This window comes from Furipterus horrens, unplaced genomic scaffold (assembly GCF_987537825.1).
Source record: "Furipterus horrens unplaced genomic scaffold, mFurHor1.1.pri manual_scaffold_11, whole genome shotgun sequence".
NCBI lineage: Eukaryota > Metazoa > Chordata > Mammalia > Chiroptera > Furipteridae > Furipterus > Furipterus horrens.
The window spans coordinates 1,738,919-1,766,519 of NW_028327181.1; the positions used below are offsets into that span (position 1 = coordinate 1,738,919).

Genomic DNA, 27,601 nt, shown 5'->3' on the forward strand with positions numbered 1-27,601 from the left:
CCTCCCCTTCCTCTTATCGATTCTCCAATTTCCTTCTCTTAATTATTCTCAAGACTTTCAAATGCAAATAGCCGGAGTCTTGAGAACAATCGACTGCATATTGGTCTGTAAAACGGTGACAGGCCCACAGAGTGACCAGCACGCCCCTCTGCTTATGCAGCCACCTCGACCATCTTGTCTCCTGTTTCCTCCTCACATTTCTCTGGCTTCCAGAGCTTTCCCAGCAAACCCTTCCTCAAAAATCTAGCCCGGCAAGTAAGAACAGCAGACCTACAAAAATAGCTGTTTGAATGCACTGCAATAAACGAACGAACACAAAACCAACAGCCAGCGCTCCCGGGAATTAACGTCAGCACCGGCGCCCGGAGCCTGAAGCAGAAGGAACGCGGAGGAAAACCAAATTGCACGCAGCGGAGAAAGCGAAGTTGACTCCGAGATTGTTTTGACAAACAGAAGCGACCACGTGACAGAACACAGGTAATAACCTCCCAGAAACTCCCCAGCGCCCTTGTGCTCAGAAGCCAGGCCCTTCAGGGGGAAAAGGCAGAAGCAACGCAGCCTCCAGACCCCACAAAGCCTGGCTGTGGAAAATAAACACGCGCAGGCGCTCTCTGCCCCCGCGAGTCCCGGGCTCCTGAGGCGTCCTCGGGTGACATGTGCCCAAGGCTGGGTCCCTGGGCCATGACAACCCGCTCCTGGAGCCACAACCCTGCTGGGGGACTCGGCGAGGAGACCGGCTTGTGGCTGGAGCGCTGGTTCCTTCACCGGACAGTAGGTACCGAGCGTCCACTCTGCCCAGGACGGTCACGGCACGCAGGGGACACACCGACCAGCCAATGCCCGGTTCTGCCCCCAAGAGATTCGCCGTCCGAGTGGTGAACTCAACTTTAAACTCTTCTGCCAGCTCACGCCAACAAGGCGAGAGGCTGTCTGTGAGGGAGATGAACGGGGTCCCAGGGGAGACATTCGGGGGTCGCCCAGAGCACAGCCACAGCCTCCTGGCGATAATGTCCCGCCTGGAACACCTCCCTCCCCCTACCAGAGGCCCTCTCGGTCCGTGTAGGTTGCGGGGGCCCTCGCGGCCTGACTGATGTGGGCAGTGCTGGATGTCACTGTCCCCCAGCAGGGTCAAGACTGGATGGATATTCTCCGCCCCTGGGCAGGACAGCTTGGAGAAAGCAGCCGGACACAGTCATCTGACTCCACCTCCATGAGATGCCCCCGGGACGAAAATCCACAGAGACAGGAAGCAGCTGGGACGACAGGGGCAGGGCTCCTTTGGGGTGATGCCCGTGTTCTGGAGCTCGACAGAAGCGGTGGCCGCACAACATGGAGAAGAGACCAAATGCCACTGAATTGCTCCGTGTACAACTGTTGGGTTTATGTCATGTGAATTTAGCTTCCGTTAAAAAAAGAGAGAGAGAGAGCCGGGGTCGGGGGGCACCTCTGCTGGCTCACTGGTGGCGCGTGGCCGGGAGGAGGAGGGGAACAGGAGAGGACTCTGGAGGTGACAGCCACCCTCCCGTGGAGGGCTGGGGGCAGCTGGGATGAGGGCGGCATCAGCAGAAACAGAACGAAGTGGACCATCTGAGACATGTTTTGGAGGTTCCTACACCAGCACTTGGCAGTGCCAGGCTGGCCTTGGCCTTGGGCAGAGCACTCTGTGACAGCTGGTGGACTGTTTGCCGCCTGACCGGAGTGAAACGCCCAATTAACCCCCATCGTACAGCCGAGGACACTATGTGCCCACTCACTGCAGGGGCCCCGCTCCCCGCTGCCCACCCAACCACCATCTGCAGTTCGGGGGACCCGAGGGAGAGTACGGCAGTCCCGGAACAGCCCACAGCCCACGAGAAAGCACTCAAAGGCGCACCTTCGTCCTCAGCTGCTGCCCGGACGGTGGAGGTGATGGCTGGAGCCCTGGGCACCATCTGAGACCGTGAGGTGACCAGGAGGATGGCAGTCCCAAGGCGAGGATGGCCAAGCAGAACGGAGAAGGAGCCTGCGATTTCATTGGTACATGGGGTCGCCACACCCGTGGTGAGAGATGAGAACTCGCTCTGCCTTGTTTAAGCCTTTATCATTCTGGCTTTCTCTGCCCTACACAGCCAACAATAATCCCAGATGACAGCTGAGGCCCCAGTAACCCCTTTTCCTCAGACATGTGGCTTAGTTAGGAAGTCTGTTCCTGACCCGGATAAGTCTCCTTTCCTGAGATGAACACGCTGACCCACCCGAAGCAAAAACCACGAAAGCCAGGGCTGTCACACACGCACACACAAGCCAGCGTGACCCTCCCAGGGCTCCAGAGCACCGAGTCAGAAAAGTCATACAGACTCTTCGGTCCAACCTACCCCTTTGACCAAGAGGATGTTGAGATTCTCAGAAAAAAGAAAAAAAAAAGCGAGAGATTTTTCCAACTTCTCCAGGCAAAGACTTTTTATACTGAAGTAACTTTCATCAGAAGTATCTGCTCATTAACTAGAGAAATCCATAATAATACTTTTGCCAGATCTAAAAACAGAAAAGAACAAGGCAATCTCACTGAACACCTCAATTAATTAATTGCCCAAAGAAGCCAAGCCTGAGTCCTTGGGAACAACGGGGGAGCTATTTGTGTATTTATGAGAGGGAAAAATGCAGAATGTGGCTTTGCATATTTAACCCGGTCCCGATATTTACAGCACGTTCCTGTCTGTCTTGGCAAGCAGGTGTCAAGTCTATATTTGTGCCTAAAACTTTCTCCTACAGCCGATTTACAATTCAACTAATCAGACATTTACTGGCTGGAAATTCATCAGGAAAATTCCATGATCTAGGATGGTCTATTACAGCCATTATTCTAGGGGGGGGGGGGGGGAAGTAGGTTAAAACTTAGAAAATGAAAAAGTTGGCTTTTTGAAGGAGGAGAAGAAAAAGAAGAAATTCTTGGAAGAAGATATTTAAAAATCAAGTGCCAGTCACGGGGGGCTACCACCTCCCTTTCAAACCTCCATCTTCTCCAAACAGGGAACATTCTCAGGGAGCCGCCCCAACAAGAACTGAGGCAGGACCCAGCAACGCACCGCAAAACAGCGATTATGCAGGGAAAGGCCACGGGGGTCCCAGCAGGACTGTCTGTCGGGAAAACAGGAACTGGGAACAGCGTCAGTGCCCACCGGCGGGGAGACACGGTGCATGAATGTAACATATGCAGACAGGGGACGGCTGCGTGACTATTTAGGGAAGAGGGCACACATGCCTTCGAGGAGGGAGCTCTAGAATATGAACTAATTTTTTTTTTTAATCAAAGTGTGAGTGTGGACACTATGCCTCCATTCACAGAGATAAGAACACACCCACGCAGACCGGGATGTGCATACAATATTTTTCCGGAATGATAGAGAAATGGTATTAAAAGACTACATGTTGGTGGGGAAACAAAAGAAGATTCACTTTGTAACTTTATGCACTATTTGAACCATTTGTACCAAATACTTGTATTTTTTTTTAAAGTATTAATAGGGATTGGTATGAGAGTTATAGACCTTTTTCCTTTTCACTCTTTTGTTATAGAAAAAAAACTACAAGCAATTGCTTTCAAACGCTGTGCTCTGGAATCCTCAATTTTTCAAACTGTGTCTGAGCGAGGAGTGGGCAGGCCTCTACCCCGGCTCCCGTTGGAGCAGCTGTGTTTTACGGCCCGTGTTTCTGCGCAATATTTCTTCCAGGAATAAGAGTTCCCCCACTAAAGAGCACACCTGAAAACCGCTGGGACAAGGGCGATGTAAGTGTGCAAGGTCACGTGTGTGGCTTTTATTGGGAGAGGTGTGCCCAAGTGTCCCTGCGCTGACGTCAAGGAAGGCTCTGTTTATTCGACGTCCATGGACTGACGTGGTCTAAAAACCCACGTCTCTGGAGTCACTAAGGTTGATCCATGTAATGGGCTGCAGTGTCCCCCCCCCCCCCAATGAAATTCATGTCTACCTGCAAGCTCAGAACATGACCTTGTCTGGAAGTAGGGTCTTTGTAGATGCAACTAGTTAAGATGAGGTCACACTGGATTAGGGTGGGCGCTGAACCCAATGTCTCGTGTCCTTAGAGGAAGCGACGGGAACACAGAGACACACAGGGAGAAAGAAGGCCATGTGACAAGAGAGGCCGAGATTGGAGTGATGTGGCCCCAAGCCAAGGGCTGCTGGCCACCCCGGAAGCTGCAGGGGGCAGGGAAGCCCTGCTGACGCCTGACTTCGGGCTCCTGGGCTCGAGAACTGCTGCTCTGAAGGCACCGGTCTGGAGGGATGCGTTGGCGCAGCCTGAGCTCATGGACACGACCCGCGGAAGGAAGACGGAGTGGACGGGCCACGGACCAACACCCTCCCCGCCGCGCTCAGGCTCAGCGGGAAGGCCTGGGAGGGCACAGATGCCCGGACGCCTGCGGGGCTTCTGGTCGCCTGGGCGGGGGCAGGGGCCCGAGCACCGGCCCTTCTAACGGGTTTCCAGGCTCTGGAGCCGCAGGCCTCGGCAGCGCCGGCTCACGGGGACCCCTGCACCCCCCCCCGCAGCTGCAGCCCGCGGAGCCACGCGCGCCCCTCTCCGCTCTCCAGCGTGGCCTCCCGTGTAGGCGTGTTTCTCACAGAAGCTTCTCCGCCCAGTGGGTCATAAAAGGAAACGGGAGGAACCGGCAGCGTCTCCTGTCCTCCCAAAGCACCGCAGACCGCGGGGGCGTCTGTTGTCCCGCCGCCCGGCCCCGGCCGTCCTCCGGCTTTCGTGGGGGGCCGCCCCTCCGCCCCCGGGGTCCAGGGAGCCCGACGCCGCGCAGCCCGTGCCCCGCCCGCTGGCGCTGCCGTCCCCGAGCACCACTGGGCTGGGCCCCGTGGAGGACACGCTAAGGAAAACGGCGACTCGGCTGAGAGAGGCCGCCTTCCTCTCCACGGAGCCTGCAGACCTGGGCGCCCGGCGGTCACTCGGACACCCGGGGGGAAGCCGGCCCGGGGACGCAGCCGGGAGCCGGGAGCCGGGAGCCGGGGCGCAAGGGCCGAGGCCGCCGTCCGAGCCCGGGGTGCAGCGCTGCCTGGGGAGCCGGCGAGCTCCTCCGACGGCCGGACGGGCCTCAACGCCGCCCTCGGGGCGCGGGGACCGGCGCCGGGAGCTCAGGAGCAGCCCCGACTGACGCGCCGCCGACGCTGCAGGACGACGCCTCGGAAGCGGCGACCTTGGCCGCGACGACCGCAGAGCCGACGAACAGCGGCCCGGCCACACGGACACGTGCGACTGACGTAACGAGGGCCTCGGAGCGGGCGGCGGCGGCAGGGCCGCTTCCAGGGTGCATGGCGTCCTCGGGAGCTGGGCGGCTCTCCAGCGTCGCGCTTCGCTCTCCGCGGCGGCTGGCTGCTGTCCCTGCGCCGCGACAGCGTCTCGGCAGCAGGTTCCTCCTCCTGCTCGCGTGCCGGAGACATTTTTCAAGGAGGCCCTCAGCCCGCCTACTCTTCGACCTCATTGGCTAGGCCCTGCTCACGTGGGCACGCCTCACCCAACCACCGGTAAGGACGGAGCTGATTGACGCTCTGGCTGAGACCAATCAGAACTCGCCTCTGGAGCCGGGCCCACCGTCGCCCGAACGCGTGTTCCTCCAGGCGGGGGCGGCACCTCCCATCCGTCAAGGCCCCGCAGGCAAGCCCCGCCCACGCCCGGCGTGCGCAGCCGCTGACACACGTGTTCAGCCCTGGGGCCCCCAGGCGCTCACAGGCAGCAGGCTGGGGACGGGGGCGTGCGCGCTCCGGCCTGTCCAGCCCCCACCAGGCTCCGCCGTCCACAGCGCGGGGCGCAGACGCCAAGGGCGGGCAGAGGCGGGCTTCCCCGGCGCCCGCTCCAGGGGAGGCGGCCGACCCCAGCTGCTTGGGATCCCCAGGAGCAGACCTGGGGCACGAATCGGGGTGCAGGTGGTTGATCCGGGAGGGGACCCCAGGAAACGCTGGTCGGGGCGTGGAGAAGGGAGATGCATTACAGACGTGGGGGCAGACGGTGCAGGGAAACTCGGCGTCGTCCCACCCAAGGAGCTGGACGCCGGGGATCCATTCATTCCGGGCGCGGGTTCTCAGCACTGTCCACGGCAGCGTGGCCCCGGCGGCCAGAGGACACGCGCGGTCAGTGGGCGATCACGGGCGAGGCGAGAGGCGCGGGCAGGGACGGCAGGGACGGCAGGGACGAGCGTTTTCCGCCCTTGCCAGACCTGCCTTGGTCCCGGCGCTGCTGCTGCTGCGGGGTCCCGTCCCTGCAGCGCCCGCAGCACCACCCCCCACCTGGAAGGGGTCTGCCCGGGCTCCCGAGGCACCTCGGGCCCCACCCCAGGACTCCAGCCGCGCCCAGGAGCCCCACGGAGCGAAGGGGGGAGACATCTCAGGGTCTGGAGCGAGCGCCCCCGGGCCCCAGTCCCAGCTCTGCCCCGCAGGAGCCATGTGGCCTCGAGGGAGTCACTCAAGCTCTCTGTGCCTTGAGTTCTCCATCCATAAACGGGGGCTGAGAGCCCCTTCCTCGGGGGGCTTTCATGAAGATTAGATGAGTTAATATATGTACGGTATTTAATATGTGACACCGTCAGCCGGTGACAAATGTAGCTCACACTAAGTCCCGAGGCACCCGGTTTCCCCGTGGTACCTTTATTGTCACTGCTCCGCCCAGGCAAACGCCCTTAAGACACAACAGAATCCCATTTCCCCGCACACGGGGACTGCACTTAGCAGTTTATGAGGCATGTGATTATCTATTATGATAACTACCTGTCCCCAAGGGCCGCCGAAGCACTGGGCACACTCAGGCATGAAACGTGCATCCGCTCGAACCTAGAGAGCCTTCCCTCGAGAGCGCAGGCTCCGTGACAGCCGGGACCTTGTGGGACCCACCCTCGGGCGCTGGCACGGTGCCGGCTGAACCAGGAAACGGAGGACCGACCGAGCCAATAAACCCCGGTAGGCAGCTCGTCCTCCCATTTTACAGATGAGAAAACAGACTCGGCCCTTTCCCACGGTGCGCGCGCAGCAGCCTACGGGCCCTCCGTGTCGCAATTACTAATGGTCTCATCTCCGGCAATCTGCTGGCCTTTTCTGTGCCTTGGTTTCCTCATTTGCAAAATGGGGCGCACAACTTGTATAATACCTCCCTCAGAAGGTCCTTATGAAACATAAACGTTTCAATGTGTCCAGGGCGGAGAACAGTGCCCGGCCCATCGCAGGCACTCAAGAAATGTTGGTTCGTATTACCAGGAACCCCATGAAACTGGACGCGGGTAAGCAGCTGGTCCGAGGCAGCGCTGGGCCTGGAAGCCACCGCGCCACTTGCAGGTGTGGGCCCCTCTGTGTGGTCTAACACAGCTCTTTGGGGCGCTATCCTGGGCCCTGACACCCTCAGCTGGGGGCAAGCTACTAAATGGCTGGGGAGCTGCTTCTGCTGCATTAACGTAAGAAGCAAACAGGTAGACTTGAACCTGCACGCAAAGGTCTACACACAAGGACACTCACTGCTGTATTTTTTTTTAAGGAAGGCAAAGACTGGAAACAGCGCCGTGTCCATCACAAGGTAAAACAGGATTTGGAGACTGCGAGCCAGCTAAGAGCAGAAATATTATACTGGAAACCCAGACTATGTGTCTGTTTTCCCCCCCGGGGTGGCACTTTGGCCATACTGACCTTGAGTTTAGTTTAAACCAGGAGAGCCCAGTACTCGTAGCATTCCCTGAGGAGAAAAAGTACATTTTGCTACAGATAAGCCAGCTGTTTCCCAGGCCATCTGCCATTTGTACTGGGCCCACATCTGGACTACATTTCCCAGCCTCCCTTGCAGCTAGGAGTAGCCATGTGACTAAATTCCAGCCAATGGGATGCGAGTAGAAGGCAGGTGCCCTAATCCCAGGCCTGGCCCATAGAAACTCCCGCATGATCCTCACATGCTCTCTCTCCTGGTGCAGACTCAGCAGAGGACTGGAGGCCCTGGGGTGTAAATGAGCCACAGATGGGAGAATCCCAGGTCTGCTTCACACTGACTGGGCTCTTTCATGCGAAAAAAAGAAACTTCCGTTGGCCTGAGCCACAGCTTTGTGGGGGCCGTTTGTCCTAGTGGTCAGCCAACCCTAATAGAATAAATCCTCCCAGAAGCATGAGAGGGACCCAGAGAAGGCCCAGCCCAGCCAGAGGCACTGGGGGTTGAACCAGGGGTCAGGGATGGGAGGAAGAACCCACTTTTTGGCAAATACTTCTTTTATACTGTTAGCATATTTATTTATAGGATGTGCCTGCTTTCAATTCAAGAAGACAAAATGTTTTAAGTAGCCAGAAGAAGCAAGGGAAGACGTGGGAGCCTTTCTCAAAGAAATCACGGCGGATGTTCAGTCGGTTTTTGTCCTGGCGCCCCCAGACTATCCCTGGGGAAAGGTGTGCCCCGCAGCACTGCCCCGACCCAGGCAGCGAAGGGGGCCTGCCTGGGGGTCCTCAGTCCCTCAGGAAGCACGAGGGGGTCCTGCCTGCACGAGACAGTCACCCACCTAAGCACAATGGGATGGATGCTTCTATATGACTCTGGTAGTGGTCAGGGAAAGGCACATCTCCCAGGTCCCTCATGTCAGAAGAGCTGGCACCCTGGGAAGTCCACCAAGAGCGGACCCACCAAACAGAGAGACTGAAATTTCACAATTAAAACAGCATGACTGCCCTGACTGGTGTGGCTCAGTGGATTGAGCAGCGGCCTACAAACCAAAGGGTCATCAGTTTGATTCCCAGTCAGGGCGCAGGCCTGGGTTGTGGGCCAGGTCCCCAGTTGTGGGCGTGCAAGAGGCAACCACACATTAATGTGTCTCCCCTTCTCTTTCTCCCTCCCTTCCCCTCTCTCTAAAAATAAATAAATAAATAAAATATTTTTTTTAAACAGCATGACTTATAATTACCATAGACTTACTATACTGTGATTAACATAGAATTAACATAAAGTACAATTAATATAAAATTACCATGTGACCCAGCAATTCCACTCCCGGGTATACGCCCAGGAGAAATGAAAACCGATGTGCAAACAAAACCTCGCGCATGGATGTCCGTAGCAGCATTAATCACAACAGCCAAAAAGCACAACCCCCTAAATGTGCATCACTAGGCGCACATACAACGGAGTATTATTCAGCCCTGGAGAGGAACGAAGGACTGGTTCAGGCTACACCGTGGATGAACCCTGAAGACACGGTGCTAAGAGACCAATACTGTAGGGTTCCATTCGTGAGATTCCAGACCAGGCAAAGCCATGGACACAGAAAGAAGATCAGCGGCTGCCGGGGGCTGGGGGGGACTGAGGAGAAGGAGGGGCACAGTTTTATTTTGAGGTGACGAAAATGTTCCAAAACTGCATCCCGATGACAGCTGCACAACATCATAAATACACTAAACGCCTCTGAATCGCACACTAGCATCGTTTAAACGGTGCGTGTTCTGTTATGCGAATCTTACCACCACCACAAAGAAAAAAGGCATGACTAGGACTTTGGCTTGGAAAATGAAATTAAAACTTTGCAATTAAGACTGCTTTCTTCTGGTTTGAAAAGTAAAACGTGAGTTTTCCCGGCAGCGGCCGGCCAGGGGAAAGCAGGGATCCTCTCATTCACTTGACAAAGTAGTTAAGAGCGAGATGCCAGGTCCTTCCCTCCTCTTTTGACTTCTGTAACAGGGTCATTAAGTCGAATACCTCAGGGCCTCATCAATTTCCCCAAGGTCATCTCGTAATCCTTTGATATTCAAATTATCCATTCCATTAAATTAGCACCTTTTCTTCAGGTGCTAACAGCTTGGTCAATGGTCTTGCTCTGTTTCCCCACAATTCCAACATCACCTTCACTGACTTCCCTAAACGATGACGTTTCTTGCAAGACTTGCAATTTCACTTCCTGACTGGTCCTGATTGTACAGTTTATTGTAACGTACTGAATCCACAGTCCCCGATCCTTCAGAGATATTGGTATAACGAGACGGGTGGGACCCATGCTTCTCCAGTAGGGACGGCTTTGCCCCCAGCATGGGACATTTGTCGATGTCCAGAGACATCTTTGGCTGTCACAAAAGAAGGGGCATGTCTTATTCTCTCCCTGTCCTCCTGTGCCAAGTACAGACAGAATAAGCACTCATTAATTTAATGAGCACCAACTATGTGCCAGGCACGGGTCTAGGTCCTGGAGATGCATCCGTGAACTAAACAAAGGTCCCTGCTCTCACAAAGCTGACGTTCTGATGCAAAACTCAAATACACTGATAATTATACGCTACATCAGGACGCAGTAAATGCTCTGAGGGCAAACAAAGCCAAACAAGGCGCTGCCATCATCACCCAGAAAGCTCGTCCAAACTCTAGCATGCCACCCTCCTCTCCGCCACGCGTCCCCAAGACGCTGCGGGGAACCTCACCATGCAGGCCCCATTCCTTTTTTAAGTCCAATATATGGCAACATCGCAGATACTGATCCCTTGAGCCACAGAGACTAATAAACTTGAGCATCCGGGCTCTCATTACAGATGACACTAATTTTTTTTAATTGAGATAAAATTCACATAACATTAACCATTTTAAAAGTGAGCAATTCAGGCATTTAGTACACTCAGAATGTTGCGTAATTACCATCCCTCTCGAGTTCCAGAACATTCTCATCGCCCCAGACCATCAGCAGTCGCTCCACACTCCCCCTCCCCCTCCCCCAGCCCCTGGCCACAGCCAGTCTGTTCTCTGTCCTGCAGGTTTGCCTGTCCCGGACATTTCGTATAAAGGAAGTCACACATTGTGGCCTTGGTGCCTGGCATCTCCCTTGGGGCACGTTTCCAAGGTTCTCCCACGTGGTCGCAGGTGTCAGGGTGTCGTCCCTCGTGAAGGCTGAGTCACGGGCCATTGAACGAACACCCCACGTTTTGTTTACCCCTCGTCCATCAATGGACACTCGCTTGTCCCCACCTGGGGCCCTTACAGGCTGCAACGGACAAGCACAAACAGGTTTTTGTCTGGGTCCCTGTTTTCAACTGTGTGGGGTATAAACCTAGTAGTGGAAAGGCTGAGAATTCTAATTTTAAAAAATAAAAAAGCTTCCCCAAGAATCCCACGCTGCCCTTGTCTCCTCGCCAACCTCGGCGTTTCTCCCCCAAGACCAGGCAGCGCGTGGGGCCCCAGCGGCCCAGCGGGAGGGGCCGGGGAACGTGGGGGGCTGCTTCTCTCCCGCCCTCGCATGCTGCGGCGTGGGTGTTTGCGATTTTCAGATTTCATTTCTGGGCTAAAAATGTAGATGCCAGATACGAAACGTCATGGTTGCCCAGCAGAGAGAAATCACCCTGCAAGCTTCTCGGTTGCAAGGAGCAAACGGGGGTCTGCCCAGACCGAGTCCTTCTTCTGCTTTGGGGGAGGAGGGGCGGGGGGTGGTGACCTTTTCATTCTTATTTTCAACTATTTCTTTATTAAACTACTTCAAGAAATGGACATGGCGCACAAGTGAAAGGCTGCGGGTAAGCACACAGTCAGAACTACGCGCCCCGTCCCGCCCCCAGGCCAACGCTCGCCCGGGCTCCCCGGGACGTGACCAACGTTGCCCATTTCATGACCCCAGACATTCGCAAATGTGCACGTGTGTGTCCTCCTTTGTCCCCACGGGCCGGCCCTCTCCGGTCACCCGCCATGGGCCTGCCCCACTTCTGTCACCGCTGGGAAACTTTCTCTCCTGGATAGATCACAACTCACTTAACCCGTGTCAACTCTTCCCAAATCTCTCCTATCGTGACACGTACGGGGGTGATAAATATCGCAGCGGGGACCACCGAGTCAAAGGTGTGGTCAGTGTTAATTCTGGTAGATCCTGTGCGTCGGTGCATCTTAGAATCAAGAGGACGGGCTGGAGGGGGTGCGTGGATAAGAGGTGATCCGTACGCAAAATGCGAGCAGGCCCTGAACCAAAGAGCTGGCACCCCCACTTTCAAGATGGGGAGGCTGAGATATCAACAAGCAAGCCCGCCGGTCGCAACCCCCAGCCAGGCTGCATCGCAGCCACATGCTCCAGGCTGGCGCCCTGCCATCCGGCCCGAGAACGCCAAGCGCCCGAATCGGCTGATTTATGGCTCTGCTTTGATGGCGTATTAATCACCATAACTTTTAATTGAGCTAATAGAAGCATCCTGTTACTAATGACACCGCGGATGGAAACCTCTTCCCGACGGCCGCAAGCGCGCAGTGTAATCAGCGCGTCAGGCTGTGTTCTGATTGCAAACCAGGCCGGCCCGGGAGGCATCGGCCCCTGGCTGCCCCTCGAAGGAGCCAAAAACCCACATTCTAATCCTCACACATCCAGCTCTGGGATATTGGCTCAAATCTGCTACAACACCGGGCTGGCCAAACTCACGTGCCCCTGGGCTGTCGGTGGCCGTGACGTGCTGGTTGACAGCCACTGCATTAGGAGGTGACAAAGGTCGCCTTCACGTGTGCTTTAGGAACAGGGGCGCGCGGGACCCCACGCAGAGGAACACGCGGGTCCAGAGATGTTAAAACCTCCCCGTCATGCCCCCAGGAGCCTCGGGGAGAAAAGCCCAAGAGGAAGGAGCCGATCAACTTTTCCCCCTTTTAAATCTGTGCTCAGCCCAGAAACAATTGTGCCCGGGCCCCAGGTGACGCCACTGTTCTAATTCAAGTTCCTCACATGCCCAGGGTAGCCGGGGCCAACGTCCGGGAATGCCAACAACTCGGGCAAATCCCTTAAAGGAGTGAAGAAGAGGAGAAAGCAAAGGGGAGGCAGGTGGCCCTGGAGAAGGGGATCGGGGCACCGGGGCACTGAAGCCACCGGCGAGCTAGGACATGCGGCCCTGGAGCCGCGGCCGGCAGACCCTGCGGCAGAGGACCCCAGCAAGCCTGCTGCGCGGGAGTCAGCCCGGAGACTGAGGCCCGGTTTAAATCACAGGCCCCCAAGGCGATTGCCAGAAAAGGGCCCGGAGGGGCGGGGGCCCCAGGGGCCTAAGACCAGGGGGACATTATTCCAACAGAAAGAACTGAGAGGAAAGTGAACCAGGTCCACGGGCCCACCGCCTCCCAGCTGGGGCAGCCCACCCATATGCCACCATCACAGCCTGGGGGATGCGTCCAGGAGCTGGGGAGCCCCCCCACCCCCGCCATCACTGTTCTGTCTCCTGGTCAGACTTGACACGGTCACAGGGAGGTCGGTCGGCGATTCGCTGATAAGACCCCTTGCCAAGGCCCCGCCTGCCACAGTCTCGCTACACAGCACCTGTGATGGCTTTAAAATACGTCTGCAAATTCCTCCACGCGCCTGCCATGCCTGCGACCGAGGAAGAGTCTGAGTCCCCTTCCCTTGATGAATAAATGAAACGGGGAGGAAGTGACCCTGAGTGGCTGTCACAGACCGAATGCATGAAAGAAAAGCGTCTTCAAGGGACACTGCAGGGAAAACAGGTACTGTCACCCACTGGCATTCAAGAGGAGACCCCGCGTTCTGCTTGGGTCATAGCAGTCTAACTCGAGGAGAATTATAACATCCCATCGTGCTAAAGAAAGTCACGGGTGTCTGCAAATGTTTGCATCTGACAGGTCGCCCCAGAAGTCATTGATCCAAATCTGAAACGGCGAGAGAAGGGGCCAAGCGCTCCCTCGGATCAGTCCTGTCGCATGGGACCGGCCACCACCGAGAGGATGACCCCCCCAGGGCTGTGAGCTCCCACGCGGGGACGCGTGCGTGCAGCTGTGCACGGCCTCCGGGGGGGGCGGGCATCAGCCATGTTTCCGGCTTGGGCATTCAGGGGTTCCGACCCCACCCGCCAGGTGCAGGAGACAGATCCTCTCGGAGCTGCCTTTGGTCGGCGGGGCGAGGGTGGGGGCCCAGGCAGAGCCTCCCGCAGCAGCAATGCCTGGCAGCTGGCCCGCACTGCGTTCTAGCCCCCCAAGTGAGGCGGGGACAAAAAGCATCTGCACGCGAGCTCGGTCCACGGGGAGGTGAGGCAGGGCCCACTTTCTGATTCCAGTCGAGAAGGCCAAAGGCTTCCCAAGGGGCGGTGCCTACCAGGCAGGGGACTCTGAGCGGCCTTCCAGGACCTCAGCAGGACTCTTCTGGCGGCAAGTGATAGAACCCCACCTCAAAGACCTCTCAGGGCCTCAGTGCCCCCCTCCCTGCAACGGGGGTGATGGTAATGAAACCCACAGGCCCCCAGATTGCTGGAAGCACCGGCGGAGAGGGTACGTGCAGACCGCCTGGATGCGGCCGCGGCATATGGAAACCATTGCCTCGGGATTAGCCGGTTCATTCACGCGGAGGACTTGGGTGGCGGCTTTTGTCCCTACCCTGAGCCCCAGTCATCCCTCCAGGACAAGGAACTTGGGTGCAGCGCATGGCACTCACCGCCCGGGCAGGGATGACCGGACTGACGGACAGTCAGCGTGTCCCTCTGGCCCCTACGGACAAGGCCGGGACACATGTTCTGGAACATACGACCTTAGCGAGTCGTGCTTTTATTTCTAGAAAATAGAGGTTTCCCAGCAGTGGGAGCGCTGGGCCAAAGACCGGGTGCTCTTCACAGATACTTGCAGGCTACGTTCCAAATAGCCTATGTCTTCAAGCAGAGCAACCAGAAAATGTGCGAAATCACTGAACCGGGGTGTCCAAGGTCACACGCACGAGCAGCCCCAGGAGTTCGACTGCGGCCAGAGAGCACCTTCAGGGGCAGGGAGGGGACAGGGAGGCCTGTCCCCACGGAAGGCTGCCAGCCGGGGGCTCCCCCACCTCCCTCGGTAGGCTGCCCAGGTGCCTTTTCGTCCTTCTGGGAGAAGCAGCGGGTTTTCCTTCCAGAAATCATCCCTGCCTCTCGGTCCGGCTGTGGCACGGAGCCTCCGACTTAGCCCTCTGAGTGCCACGTGCCATCGCTAAAACGCGCGTGAGCAATGCCAGGCTGTTTTGCTGAGCAATGCACAGTTCATGAGAAATGTCTCTAAAAACATTATTATTCATAATAATCTGCTGAAAATTTCATGACATATAGTAAATACGCTCTTCTTTTGTAAGCACTGTTCTTTGATGTAATTTGGCAAAAAATTTATGGCATCAGAATTATTTTATTATAACAGTTATTTTAGAAAAATAAATTCTTTCCTTTGATATGGCTTTTGAAGCGTAATATGTGGCATAATATAAAACCTATGATTATAATGTGAAAATACACATAGCAGCATGGATAACAAGCAGTATGCCAAATATTGCCCACATTTTGGGGAAAAAAAGAAAACTTCATAACATACAAAAAATAAATGAACACAAATGCATTCCCACTAGAGACACAGCAACAGATATCAACCGTGAAAAACAGTTTATAAACAAATGAAATGCAAAAACAATAGCAAAGCTTCCTTACCGTGCGCACTGCACAGAATTTTGATGATTATTGCAAAGATAAATAAAATTTAAAGGACTATTTAAAATGTAAGTAAAAATTATAACAGAATTAATATGTCAGTATTTGAACAAGCATAAAAATTCGAAATTTGGATCAACATGAGAAAAAGTTATATCAATATATAAGCTGAGGTACAAAAAAAAGAGAACAGAACATAAAATACGAATTATTCCAGTGTTATTTACATTCATGGCCATCGGAAAAAGAGTTGCTGGGAGCGACGCTGGCAATTCAGGGAAAATTTGTCAGCATCACTCACAGCGACTGGCACTCAGAGGGTTAAGTGTGGCTGATCCAAGGGACGCCGGGTCCCATCCCCACACCCACAGCCTCTGGTGCCAGAGTCCACACACACCCAGCTTAGCCCAGTAAGCCGGTCCTGCCACGCGTGCTGGGACAACCAGGAAAGAGACATGCAGTTTCTGCTGGTCCGAGAGGAAAGCCTGGAGCTGCGTGTGGCCGGCCTGGTCGTCCGGTGGAGGAGGCCGTCTGACAGTGAGGTGAGCGCCGGGGACGCAAGAGCAAAGAGACAAAGTGAACACGCAGAAGCTCCCGTTTGGAGCGTGGTAAGCCCCTGGATCCAGCCATCCCTGAAGCTGTCCCCTCCTTGAACTTCCCACCTCCAAGGACCCGTAAATTTCAAATTTTGTCCCTTGCCACTGTCAGAATCCACATAAATACAGTGACAGCCCCTTGTGCGTGGCCCACCATCTCCACGAGAGGGGCCAGAATGTCAGCACTGACAACAGACCGGGCGTCACACGTAAAACAGCGCGCTATGTCCATCTTTAGAACCTGATCAGAAAAACACCCGCTCCTAAGAGGCCCGCTGACTAAAGTCACTCCGCCTATGAAGGCACGAACCAGGGGCTCCTTCCGCACCAGTCCCTCCGGCAGCAGCCCCTGCACGGGGTCTTCTGAGCGGCGCGCCATCACCGAGCTTTGCCTGCAGAGCAAAAAATATCCCACACACATGTGCTACTATTTTTAAAACATTACATAAATGCTGCTGTAATTACCAAAACCCTCTCGTTCCAAAGCGTTACGTAGACTTGATGGCCACTTCCGATCAATATGGTTTCTTTTTCAACCCAGACACACCAGACCTACAATTCTCCTTTGGACCACACGCTGGGGGCTGGGGAGCTTGTCTGGCATCTAAAGGGGCCCTTGTTCGTGACCACAACGTGCTGCAGACACATATTTACAGAGCATCCCCAGCTTGACTACTGAAGGCAACCTTTGTCCTGAGGAAGGCCCGAGAGCAGGTTGTTTATTTAAGCTTTGCAGACCAGGGGGTCTCCGTCCCAACCGCCCCCCTCTGCCCTTGTCGGGAGGAAGCAGCCATAGACAGGATGTAAACAACAGGGGTAGCTGTGTTGCAAGAAAACTTTATTTACACAAACAAGTGGAGGGCCGTAGTTCGGTGATGCCTGGCTTCAGGGGCGCAGAAAATAACACGCCACATGTCGGGGACCGGCCAGCACAGTTAGGCGGAATTTACACATCTCTAAACGGTGGTGGAAGGAGACGGAGAAAATGGAATTTGATTGACATAACCTTTCACCTACATGTCTACTAAATGAAGCAGGGACATGTGTGCGGGCAAATTAACAACACGCGGTGCCGCAGTCATCCCACCGTGAGCGCAGAAGGAAGTTTTTTCCTTTGACTATCAGCGGCCCCAGCAGGAAGAATGAAAACCAGTTCAAATCCGACCGCCAGCGGCTGAGTTTCCAGGGGCAAATACGGAAGGAGCTCTGGTCTCCTCCGCGGTCCTGACGGCATTATCCGCTGTCGCCAGCACTTACTGAGCGTCTGCTGTGTGCTGGGCATTACACATGCACCGTCCCGTCGGATCCTCTTTCTTCTCGTTGCTCACAGGTCCTTATGTCCGCCCCACGGCGGCCACACAGGCTCCTGCACCCCCTCTTTGCCCCGGGGCTGCGGGCGAAGCCCAAGTCACCGACGCGAGCTCTGTTCGTTCATTTCGTCACTCCTAAACCGTGACCTGGCCCCAATTCCACGTACAGTGACCGGCAGTGACAGGCGCGTAGTGAGTACCCCCAAGGAGTCGATGAACGAACCCCCCAGTCGGCAAAGCCCGGGGCTCCACTTCCAAACCACACCCTGAACCTCAGCACCGCCGCCTCCCCTGCAGCCACCGCTGCGGTCCAAGCCGCCGGCCTCGCTCCCCTGTTGAGCGACAGCCTTAGCCCCTCGTGGCCTCCCTGCTTCCGCTCCAGAGTCAAGGCCACAGCCCCTGCCACGTGCTGGTCCCTGGCACCTCCTCCACGGTGCCCCCCTCACTCAGCCCCCCTCACTGGCCTCCTTTCTGTCCTTGAACCTGCCAAGCACATTCCACCACAGGGCCTTTGCACTGGCTGGTCCCGCCACTTGGAGCGCTCTTCCCCGAGACAGCCACCTGGCTCCCTCCCTCGCCTCCTCAGGTCTTTGCTCAAAAGTCACCTTCGTGACCCTCCCTAAAACTGCAACACCTCCCACCCCCGTGCTCCCTCTCCCCCCTCCCCAGCCTCACCGTCCGCCGTGGGTGTTGCACTCCATGAGCTTCCCAGCTACTGACTTGGCCCCGTGCCTGCCCACCATGAGGACAGGGCTGGGCCTGTCTGGTCCCAGCGGCACCGCCCGCTCCGAGAACAGAGCCTGTCGTAGCACAGACACGTCCGAAAACGTCAGGACGAACGGAGACAGGAGTGACGTACTGAGGGGCTGGGGTGAGGGTTCAAGGGAGATCAGCAGGGGGTGAGCTCAGGGCCCATCTTACAGATGGGAAACTGAGTCCCAGAGCAGCCAAGGGGCTAGTCCCGCACCCGCAGACCTCCCGATTTCTCGAGGGAAGCCAGGAACCTGGGTGCAGACATCTTTGCTCTTTACATCCGCCCGCTAACGAGAGCCGTCTGCAGGTCAGAAGCGGCCCTGCCCGGCCCGGAAAGTTCCGCTCCCTGCCACCCTGGGAGCGACTTCTTTGGCAAAATGGCATCTGCCATCTACACCATGTCCCCCACCTCCTTGCCCCACCCACTCTTGCCTTGGGGGGTCCCTTCCGACAAGCCGCCCCCTCTCGCCTCAGCCCTCTGTCCAGGTGACCCGTCCCCACTAGCCTGGCCCCTCGGCTCGCCCAGGATAGCCAGCAGGTGACATGGCCACAGGAGGACAAGGCAAGGATATGAACCCAGCACTCAGCACACGGAGAGACCCGGGCAGGCCAAGGCGGAGCCCGCCGCCCCTCCTGAGTCCGGGAAGGACGGCCAGGACCCCGCGGGCCCACGGAACCCGCCCCGGGCGCGGGCTGCAGGCTCAGCCCCAGTGTCCCGTGTGCATGTGCCCCAGCGCACGGAGCCCGGCGGGAGGCATCGGAGCAGGAAGCGGGTATTAGAGGTGCGGCCCTGACCGAGTCACCCTTCCCGGGCACTGTGCTCGGGCTCCCACGCACAGCTGTGACACGCTGGGGTCCCCAAAGGGTTAATTTAGGTTAATATCTGCAAAGCAGCCGGCTCAGAAGCACCAGGAGATTCCAGACACTCCATCACCCTCAGTAATAAAATATAGCAAGTCAAATTGGACTCTATTGATTTTCTATGTAACAATTTTGAGGTCGAAGCACAAGGCGAGGGTATTGATCAGTTAAGGAGTCAGGTGTCAGGGGAGGGACCTGGGAGCACCCTGGCTGCGGCCGGGAGGGGTGGGTGAGAGAGGGCAGCGGAGTTCCCTCCAAAGGACCCGGGCTTCTTTCTCTCCTGCCCTGGCAAAGGGTGGGCATCGGGGGTCCGTCCTGCCCTGAGCGGGAAGACACAAACCAAGCACTTGGTGGAGAATAAAGGTGACAAGAAGGGACACTGCTTTATCCCTCCCTGTGGCACCTCTCACCGCCTGACATTAAAGTATGTGTTTGTCTGTTGTTGCCAGAATGACAACTCATAAGTGGGGATATACCCCTTGTGTGCCCTGTCATGTCCCCAGTGCTAAGTGCTGATTAATACGTCTGTGAATGAATGAATGAATGAATGAACGAACGAATGAAGTGGCATCTCTTGAGCACTTGCTATGTGCCAGGCACTGTGCAAACAATTTTGCAAGGAGGTGCATCCCTTCTGCCTGGAACACCTTTCTCCCTGTTGGAGCTTTCTGATCATTCAGGCCTCAGACCTAAATGCCACCTTCTCCAAGAAGTCCTCCTGGATCACCTAGTCATTCCCCATTGCACCGCCTTGTATTGAATGAGGAGTATACATTACTACCCAGGACCACCCTGTTTGTGTGTGTGTTGGCTTCTCATCTCTCTCTGTCACACGGAGCCTGTTCTAGAATGCAAGCCCCTGAGGTCACAGGTACCCAAGCCTGAGTGTAGGGGAAACTGAAGCAAAACTCCAGGACAAGGAGAGACCACAGGGCAGAAGAGACTGGAGTCAGGCACTTCCAGGAGATCCCACCCTGCCACTCACAGTTGTGTGGTCTTCGGCAGGTCCCTGCATTCCTCTGAGCCTTGGTGACCCCATCTGCAGACTCCGCCGAGCCCCTAAGCTCCCCCTGGGTGGTCACCCAAGAATCTAGTGAAATCATAAAGTGAGAAACCACGTGGTAGGCCCGAGGGCCCACTGTCCCCTTGGCAGCTGTCACCGTCACAAAGGAGACCACCAGCCCTTCCCTTCTCCTGGGAACCCCAGCCTCCCTGCTCACTGTTGGGGTCCCCAACCTTGTGGTGAGACCACAGGGGCAGGTCAGGGCCTGCTGTCCGCTGAATGTCTGCTAACCCCCCAAAATCCATATGTTGAAACCTACCCCCCAAGGGGACGGTGTTAGGAGGTGAAGCCTTCGGGAGGCGGTGAGGTCCTGGGCAGGGAGCCCGCGACCCCCGGCACGGCTCCAGAAGCACAGACTCCCATTGTCGCTCCCTCATCATCCTCATCGTGACGACTTGCTGCCTGTCTCTCTGAGGTGACCTCAGTACTCTGGCCACATCCAGTGCTGTCATTCTCATGACCTCCGGCTCCTTAAATGGGGTCTCGGTCCCCTGAAGGGCCGTCCAGTGGCACTTCTGTATCAGAGAGCGTCCTTTACTGGAAAGGGTCCCCTGTGCGGGTGAGACCGTCCCGGGACAGGAATTCCACAGAAACAGAAGCCCTGAGCTGATGTCAGCTCACGGTGACATCCCGAGCCAGTCACTCCCGCGCCACCTCCTTGTCCCACGCGCACGGGGCTGCTGCTCCAGACATCCCCTCACTCACTCTGGGGCAGGGCGGTGGCACCATGTCCCCCGGGGGTGTCTCCCGCAGCGAAGGGGGCGAGGCGTTTGCTGGATCCCATTTCGGCAAAGCAAAAGGGACCCTCTCCAACCCCATTCAGTTTTAGGCCCAATACAGAAGAAAGGGGCCACCCGGCCGCGTACAACTGGCGGGAAGGTGGGGGGTGGGTGTCGGAACGAGGCCCGGGGAGGGCTTTGCTGGCCCAGAGACCACCCGCCCAGACTTCTCGCCAACAAACGAGGGGTTTCTTTCACTCCCCCGGATCAAGGCAACCACCATGCTCATGGCTGGCTCAGGCTGAAGTCCCACGCCCCCCAAGTTCCCTGCATCCAGTGGGCTGGGGGTGGGGGTGAAGTGATTTACTCTGGGAACTTCCACGGGTCCACCACTAAATCACACAGGGGCGGGGACAGCATTTGCATATCACTGCCTGCCACCCCCCAGTGCCACCTCTCCCAAGAGCAACACCACACACAGGCGCCCCCCCCATCACCATTGTAAGGAGAACAGAACAGACCCCACGCCAAGGTGCCAGGCGGAACTAAGAGTGTCTCTGCCGTGAGGCTCCACCCCCACCCCCACCCCCGCCAGCAGGCTGGGCCCCCACGAGGCCCCTGTCAGAAGCTCGCCACCCACCCTGACTTCACAGCCCAGGCAGAATGGGTCCGCGGTGCCGGGCGCAGCCGTCCCTGGCGGGGCTGCAGCAGCACCCGAATGTGCCGAGCCCAAGTGTGTACGAAGTGCTTGAATAATGGGGCCCCCCAGCCACTAAGCTGGGGGCCTGTGCTGACTCTTACCAAGCACAGTTCCATATGCTGAAGCGCTTTGCAAGGCTGAAAGCAGTAACCACCCCCCCTCCCCGCACTCTTTACCATGGCAGCTACCCACGCAGGAGGGGGGGGTGGGCGCAGGCGGGAGGAGGGAGGGGGGAGGACGGGCCCTGCATGCCTCCGCCTCTGAGGGCCTCTGAGCGCGTCTGGCGCCTCTGCCCGGCCCGGCCGACCGTGCTGGGCAAACATGGCCAAAATTATCCCCCAAATCCCACCAGCGCCGAAGGAAGCTCTGGTTAATTTCCTGCAAACCTTTCAACCCACCGCAGGCTGCTAAGTATCTTTCAGGAATTTCAGCCTTGTTTTTTTTCCAGCTCTCCTAACTGGTGCTAAATATAGTTATCAAACTGTCTCTCTCTGTCCCTGGTGGGGATCGGGGGAAGGCAGACAAGTGTTTGCAAAGACCTGGCGATGGCACGTGGGCACAAGCTGCCCAGCCAGGCAGCAGGGCCAGAGCCACTCTCGGGGGTGGTACAGCCTCCCTGCCAGGACCCAGGCCTTCCAGAGCCAGCCACTGGCTCTCCCGAGGCCGGGGGACGAGGCGGCCTCGGGGGATGGGAGTAGATTTCACCGTGTTCTCTTACAAAGCATCAGGCAGTCTGCTTCTGGAAGAGATTTCCAACAAGCGCTATGAGCACAGCCCAACGCTCACCCCCGTGGAGAAGGAAAATAGGTACAAGACTGCAGTTTCCAAGTCCCAAGGGACTGGGCACTTTGGACACAGGACCCAGGGCTGCAGCTAAAAGGAAACTGCGCGGACCTCCAGCAGCAGCTCCTCGCCCCTCGCGTGCAGGGCTGAGACCAGCCCCGCTCCAGAGCCGCTATTAGCTGAGCAGACGGGAGACTCAGCCACACGTTCATCTCCAGACTGACTAAGCTGCACGCCGATGCGTATCTCCCGCGGAAGCGTTCCTCCAAACCGGAGGCTTTATTAAATATTTTGGGTCACTGGAGGGCATCTCAGAGGACGACAGTGTTTACTTTTTCCATGCAAATGCACGGTACGTCAACTTGGCATCTGTGGTCTGCTCCTAGTTGCGACCTTCCCCAACAGTTAAACCTGAAAAGTTAAACTTGTTTTTTCTCTACTGCCCTCTGAGTGTCTCTGCGGTTTGTTTGGGAAGAAAATGTTCTAAAGCCAAAGCTGCCTGCTCACAAATCAATCACAAGTCCTGACTTTAACAGGTCTGGAGAACAGAGCTCTCCAAATGCTCAGGAACCTCCCCGATGACTGCTCCCGGTTCCCAGGGACCTTTAGGATTTTCTCCGCTGCTTGCGGTGGGGGGAGGGGAGGAACTGGCATTTTAGGATAAGCCTCCTCTAGAAACAACATGTAGCCACACCAAGGCGGCAGAAAGCTTTCCGACTCAGTAGCTTTTGGCGACAGCCGTGCGGGTGCCGGCAGAAAGCCTGCCCTCCGGTACCCAGGCAATGGCTCTCGGCATCGCCAGGTTCCAAGAGGCCCCGCACGCACGGGCTGTCGGGCTGCCTGGCCGCCTGTAACCCTCTTTACAGGAGGCGAGCAGCAACCTGCGCTCGGCCCGGGGGAGGCCGCCTGGGGAGGAGGCCCTTGGGGCGGGCAATAAGAAAGGAGAGTGCCGCGGGCGTGGGCAGGAGCCGGGGACGTGCCAGACTGCGCCGACAGAGACGACCTGAAGTCTAGGGCCCGCAGGTGTCCTGGGCACTCACGGCCCTGCGTCCGCCGGCAGCAGGAAACCAAGAGAGGGGGTCCACCGACGCCCCGCCACCGCAAAACCCCGCGAGAACCAAAACCTGGGGGATGGCGCCCCAAGGCGGAGCAAGGAGGGGGCTAGATTCCAGGAGGCGCGCCCCCACTCTCCCCGAGAGGCTCGGCGCTCTGAAAGGATCTGCAGGGAAGCCGAGGGATGGGGGAGGAAGGCGGTACGTGCTGGGGGCCCCTGGATCCCCAGCGTCTCCCCGGATCCCTCCAAGTCTGGGAGAAGCGAGCTGCCGGGGACTTGAGGAGGAGGTGGCCGCTCCGTGGCGGAGCCAACTTTGCGCGCGGCGGCCGGGGTCGGGGATGGGGTTCCGGGGACGCGTTACCTGGGCACCGGAGCGCAGTCAGCGCCAGCAGGAGCCCGAGCGGTGGCGCCTGGCCCGGGGGCGGCATGGTCCTTGGCGTGCGGTGGGTGCGGCGCGCGGAGCAGCTCCTGTCGCGCGCCCGGCCCGGCCCGCGGCTCCGGGGAGCAGCCCCGGCGGCTACGCTCAGGCTGCGGGCATGGCTCGCTCCCCGGGCGCCGCTCTTCCCCAGACGCAGGCGGCCGGCGCGGGCGGCGCTTCCTGGACTGCGCCGGGGCGCGCTCTCCGGGGGTCGGCCGGGCGCGGAGGGGAGCGGGGGCCCGACTCAGCGCCCCGCGCCCTTCCCGGCGGCCCTGCACTTGGCCCGAGTTGCGTGGCCCCCGCTGCTGCCGCCGCCGCCGCCGCGGCTCCTGCGCCCCAGCGCCCGTCCCATCCCGGTCTCGCCGCCGCCGCCTCTGCCCGCGCCAGCTGCCGGCCGCCCCTCGAGCCAGCGAGAGAGTGAGCGAGCGAGCGAGCGCCGGGAGGAGGGAGGGGCGGCGGGGCCGGGGGAGGGGCCGTCGCCCGAGACCGGGCAGCAGGCGGCCGCCGGGCGATAGGCGGGGGGACGTGCCACTCCCTGCGTCCCCAGGGGAGGGCGCCCGGACGCAGAGGCCTGGGGAGACGCGCGGGGGTGGTCGGGGGCGTGGGGGCAGGTGCAGCCGGCGGGTGACTTACCCGGCGAAGTGCAGACAGATCTGGACGATCTGGGGCGTCGTGCTGGGAGTTCCCACGGTCGGGGGCAGAGGGAGACAGCGGAGGGTCCTTGGAACGGGGCAGCGGCGTCTCGAGGGGAGGTGTCTGCAGGAACGGGGCTGCGAGGTTGAGCGCCGACAAGACACTGATGGAGCACGGCTGGGGGTGCCTTTGGTGAGGGGAAGGCAGGGTGACCTCGGGAGGCAGGGGTACCTGAGGAGTGTCCAGAGGGTACTTGGGGTGCGGGTCACGTCAGGGATCCTGAAACAGAACGAAGGTGTCTGGGAGTTGTCTACCCAGGTGAGAATCAGGGGCCCAGGTCGCCCTTATTTACTGAAGCGACAGGACGGGCCTTCCCACTTCCCGCAGGCGGGGGGCGGGGGGAGCAAAGACCAGACTGGGCCAGTGACCGCGGGGGTGTAGCCCGAGGCCGAGAGGAGCACTGGGTGGTCAGACTCTTCCAGCCAGCGGCTGGGCCTCAGCGGGGCGCGGTACCTATTGGGGAGAAGCCCTAAATCTTCCTGGGCTCCCCACCCACCCCAACCAGGGCAGGGCAGCTGGGGCGTGGCCAGATGGACGGACCGCGCCGGGCACCCCTGGGACGCCGCCTGCAGTCCGCAGATGCCTGGGAAGCTGCCCCACGCAGCCGGAAACGCAGGGGGCTGGGGGGGAAGGGCGCACCTGGGCGTGGAGGCCTTGCACTGCCCCAACCCCCACCACGCCAGCCACGGGCTCCGCGTCTGTTCTCCATGAAAAGTGGGTCAGACTCTTTGGAAACGGTCAACCGGGCAGCGTGTGGCGGTGCACAGCCAGTTTGGGGGGGACTTTTGCATCTTGAGGCTGAGAATCCGGGCCTGCCACTCTACCTGTGCCGCCTGGAGCCTGTTCAGGCTGCTCAGGCCTCAGTTTCCAGGTCCACGAAGGGGCAGCCCCCACGGCGTCCGCCTGACACCCCAGATACCACGCAGAAAACCCTGACCCATGGAGGGAGAGCTCTCTGACCGGGATCCCCGCGGGACATTGGCATTCTCCTCGTCGTGGTCATTGTTATTATGCATCTGATTTTCCTCTGCAGGCCGGAGCTCGCATCAGAAGCATCCTCCGCCCCTCCCAGCTGCCGAGGAGGGTGGCGGGGGACAGGGCACCTGCTTCATTAGTACAGACAAGCTCATTAGCAGAGGCAGCACTCTGCGCTTTGTACATAAAAGAGGGAAGGAAAAGCTAGGGGCAAGCGCTGAGACTGTGGCCCAGGTTAACTGCTAAAGGAGACGCACCCTTTCCGAGGGCGCCAGCCCTGGCCGAGCCCTGTCTCCCCTCCCCACCGCGTTCCCCGCCCTGGGAGGCCCCCTGGCAGGGCCTGGGCTGCACAGAGAGTCACAGAACAGGCCGGACAATGGGCAGTCTCCTTGGGTCAGGGGCGGCCTTGCGGAGGGCCTATCTGCCCCTTCTCTGTGACCAGTTCCCCAGCTGGGAACCGGAGCCCCCAGGAGCTGCCAGGCCTTTCTCGGGACATTTGTTGCATGGCTGCTGTGGCCTCCTCTTCTCCTCCCCACTCTCATTCCTCCTGAGTACCTGCTGGGCTGAGCACCTACTGTGTGCTGGGCCTGTGTAGGGTGCGGGAGGAGGGCAGACACCTGCTCCTTGGGAGTTTTCTGTCTCACGGGGGGTGCATACACAGCTAATCAGGATGAAGTGCTGGGGCACACGTGGCCAGCCAAGTGGCCTGGGGTGTCCTTGCCAAGGTGCCCCACATGTCTGACCAGGCAGCGGCTCAGGGATGGCTGGGCATCTGCGACCAAAGATAAGAGGCCATTTTCTGGCAGGGGTGCATGAGGAGAGGGTGGAGCCAGGCCAGGGAGTCCCCAAGAAAGGGTCACACAGTATCGGGTGTGATGACAGACAGTGATTGCCCTCCTCCCTGCCCCCCAACTCAGGACCACCTCACCACACTCCAAGAGTCAGGCTGCTTTCTCCAGGGCAAAGTGGGGGCTGGGGGCATAGGCACATCCACCTGTCTACCTCTGCAAGTCCCCGCCCCCCCATCACAGCTCCACAGCACCCTGGCCTCCTGGGTGGTCTGCACACCATGTCCCCACCTCCACACTTTGGCACAGCACACCCTGCCAGGTTTTCCCATGACCGCTTCTTCTCCCTTAAGTTCTCAGTGTAAACATCACCTCCTCTGGGAGGCCTTCCCAGACTACACCATCTAAAATGGCCCCCCCACACACACTTCCTCTCTAGCCCTGTTCCCATCTTGTTCTGAGTACTGCTATGACAGAGCCTAGGCAGACAGCCAGGCTTCCCGCCCGCCCAGATGGGGGTGCCGATAATGACTGAACCAGAGGCTCCGGAGAGGGAGGTGGTTCTTAGGGTGGCTTCTCCACCTCTGGGCTGTGACTTCCAGCCACCCCCTAGCCCTCTCTGAGCTTCAATGTGGCAATTCCAGCTCTGCCCCAGCCTGTCCCGTGATTGGATGAAGATTTCTGCATATTAACCGGGCCTCTGAGTCAATGCCTAACGGGTATTTCTGGCATCAATCTGAGCAGGAAGAGGCCTTCCCTGATCTTAAAGGGCTCGGGGGGCAGGGGGCAGCAGTGACCTAGGAGACCCCAGGGCAGGCCAGAGCCATGCCCTCCCTCCCTCCCTATGCCCCCAGGCAGCACATCCAGAACCCCAGCCCCGGCCTGCGGCAGGACCCTAAGAATTACCCAGAGCCCCAAACTCGCCTCTTGTGTACGAAAGGGAAACTGAGGGCAGGAATGGCCCCGCCCCAGATTCTGTGTGGGGAAGCAGATCCTTACCGCGCCCCCCACCGCCACCGCCACCGCCACCGCCACCGCCACCCGAGGCCCTGGGCTCAGCGCCGGCCCCACCCAGCAGCCGCTGCCCCACTGCGGCCCGCCCCCGCCCCGCGTGCTGCGGCTCCGCCCACGCGCTCGGCTGCAAGCGCGGGGCGGCACTGCCATCCCGTGGCCGCCGCCGGTACTGCGGGCCCGCCCTGAGCCGCCGGCGGAAGGCGGCGGACCGTGGCGGCGGCGGAGGGGGGCGGCCGCGGCAAATAGACTTCCCCGCCCCCCCAAGTCTCGGGGGCGTTCAGGCACCGCTTTCCCCTTTGCACCAACAACACTTCCAACACGGCCCCCGACGCGGCCCGTCAGTTGCGACGCTCTTTGCAAAGGCGGAATGTCTTCGTTTTCCTCTGCACACACTCTAGTTTAGCCGAACCGGCCGCTGACATTTCCACCGGGGACCGGCCTCGACTCAGACCCCCTTCCCGCCACCCCGCGAACGGTGGGGGGAC

The 27,601-nt window shown here is 58.5% G+C and overlaps 1 protein-coding gene across 1 annotated transcript in view; it reads right to left on the bottom strand.

The window, feature by feature from the left end:
* The window catches only part of TMEM132B (transmembrane protein 132B), a 140,037-nt gene extending 116,177 nt beyond the window's left edge, over nt 1–23,860 (bottom strand). The window contains exon 1 of the mRNA XM_090291239.1: nt 23,590–23,860. Within this exon, the coding sequence (XP_090147365.1) occupies nt 23,590–23,656 (67 nt within the window). The 5' untranslated portion in view covers nt 23,657–23,860. The remainder of the gene's footprint in view (nt 1–23,589) is intronic.
* Nucleotides 23,861–27,601: the final 3,741 nt, after the last annotated feature.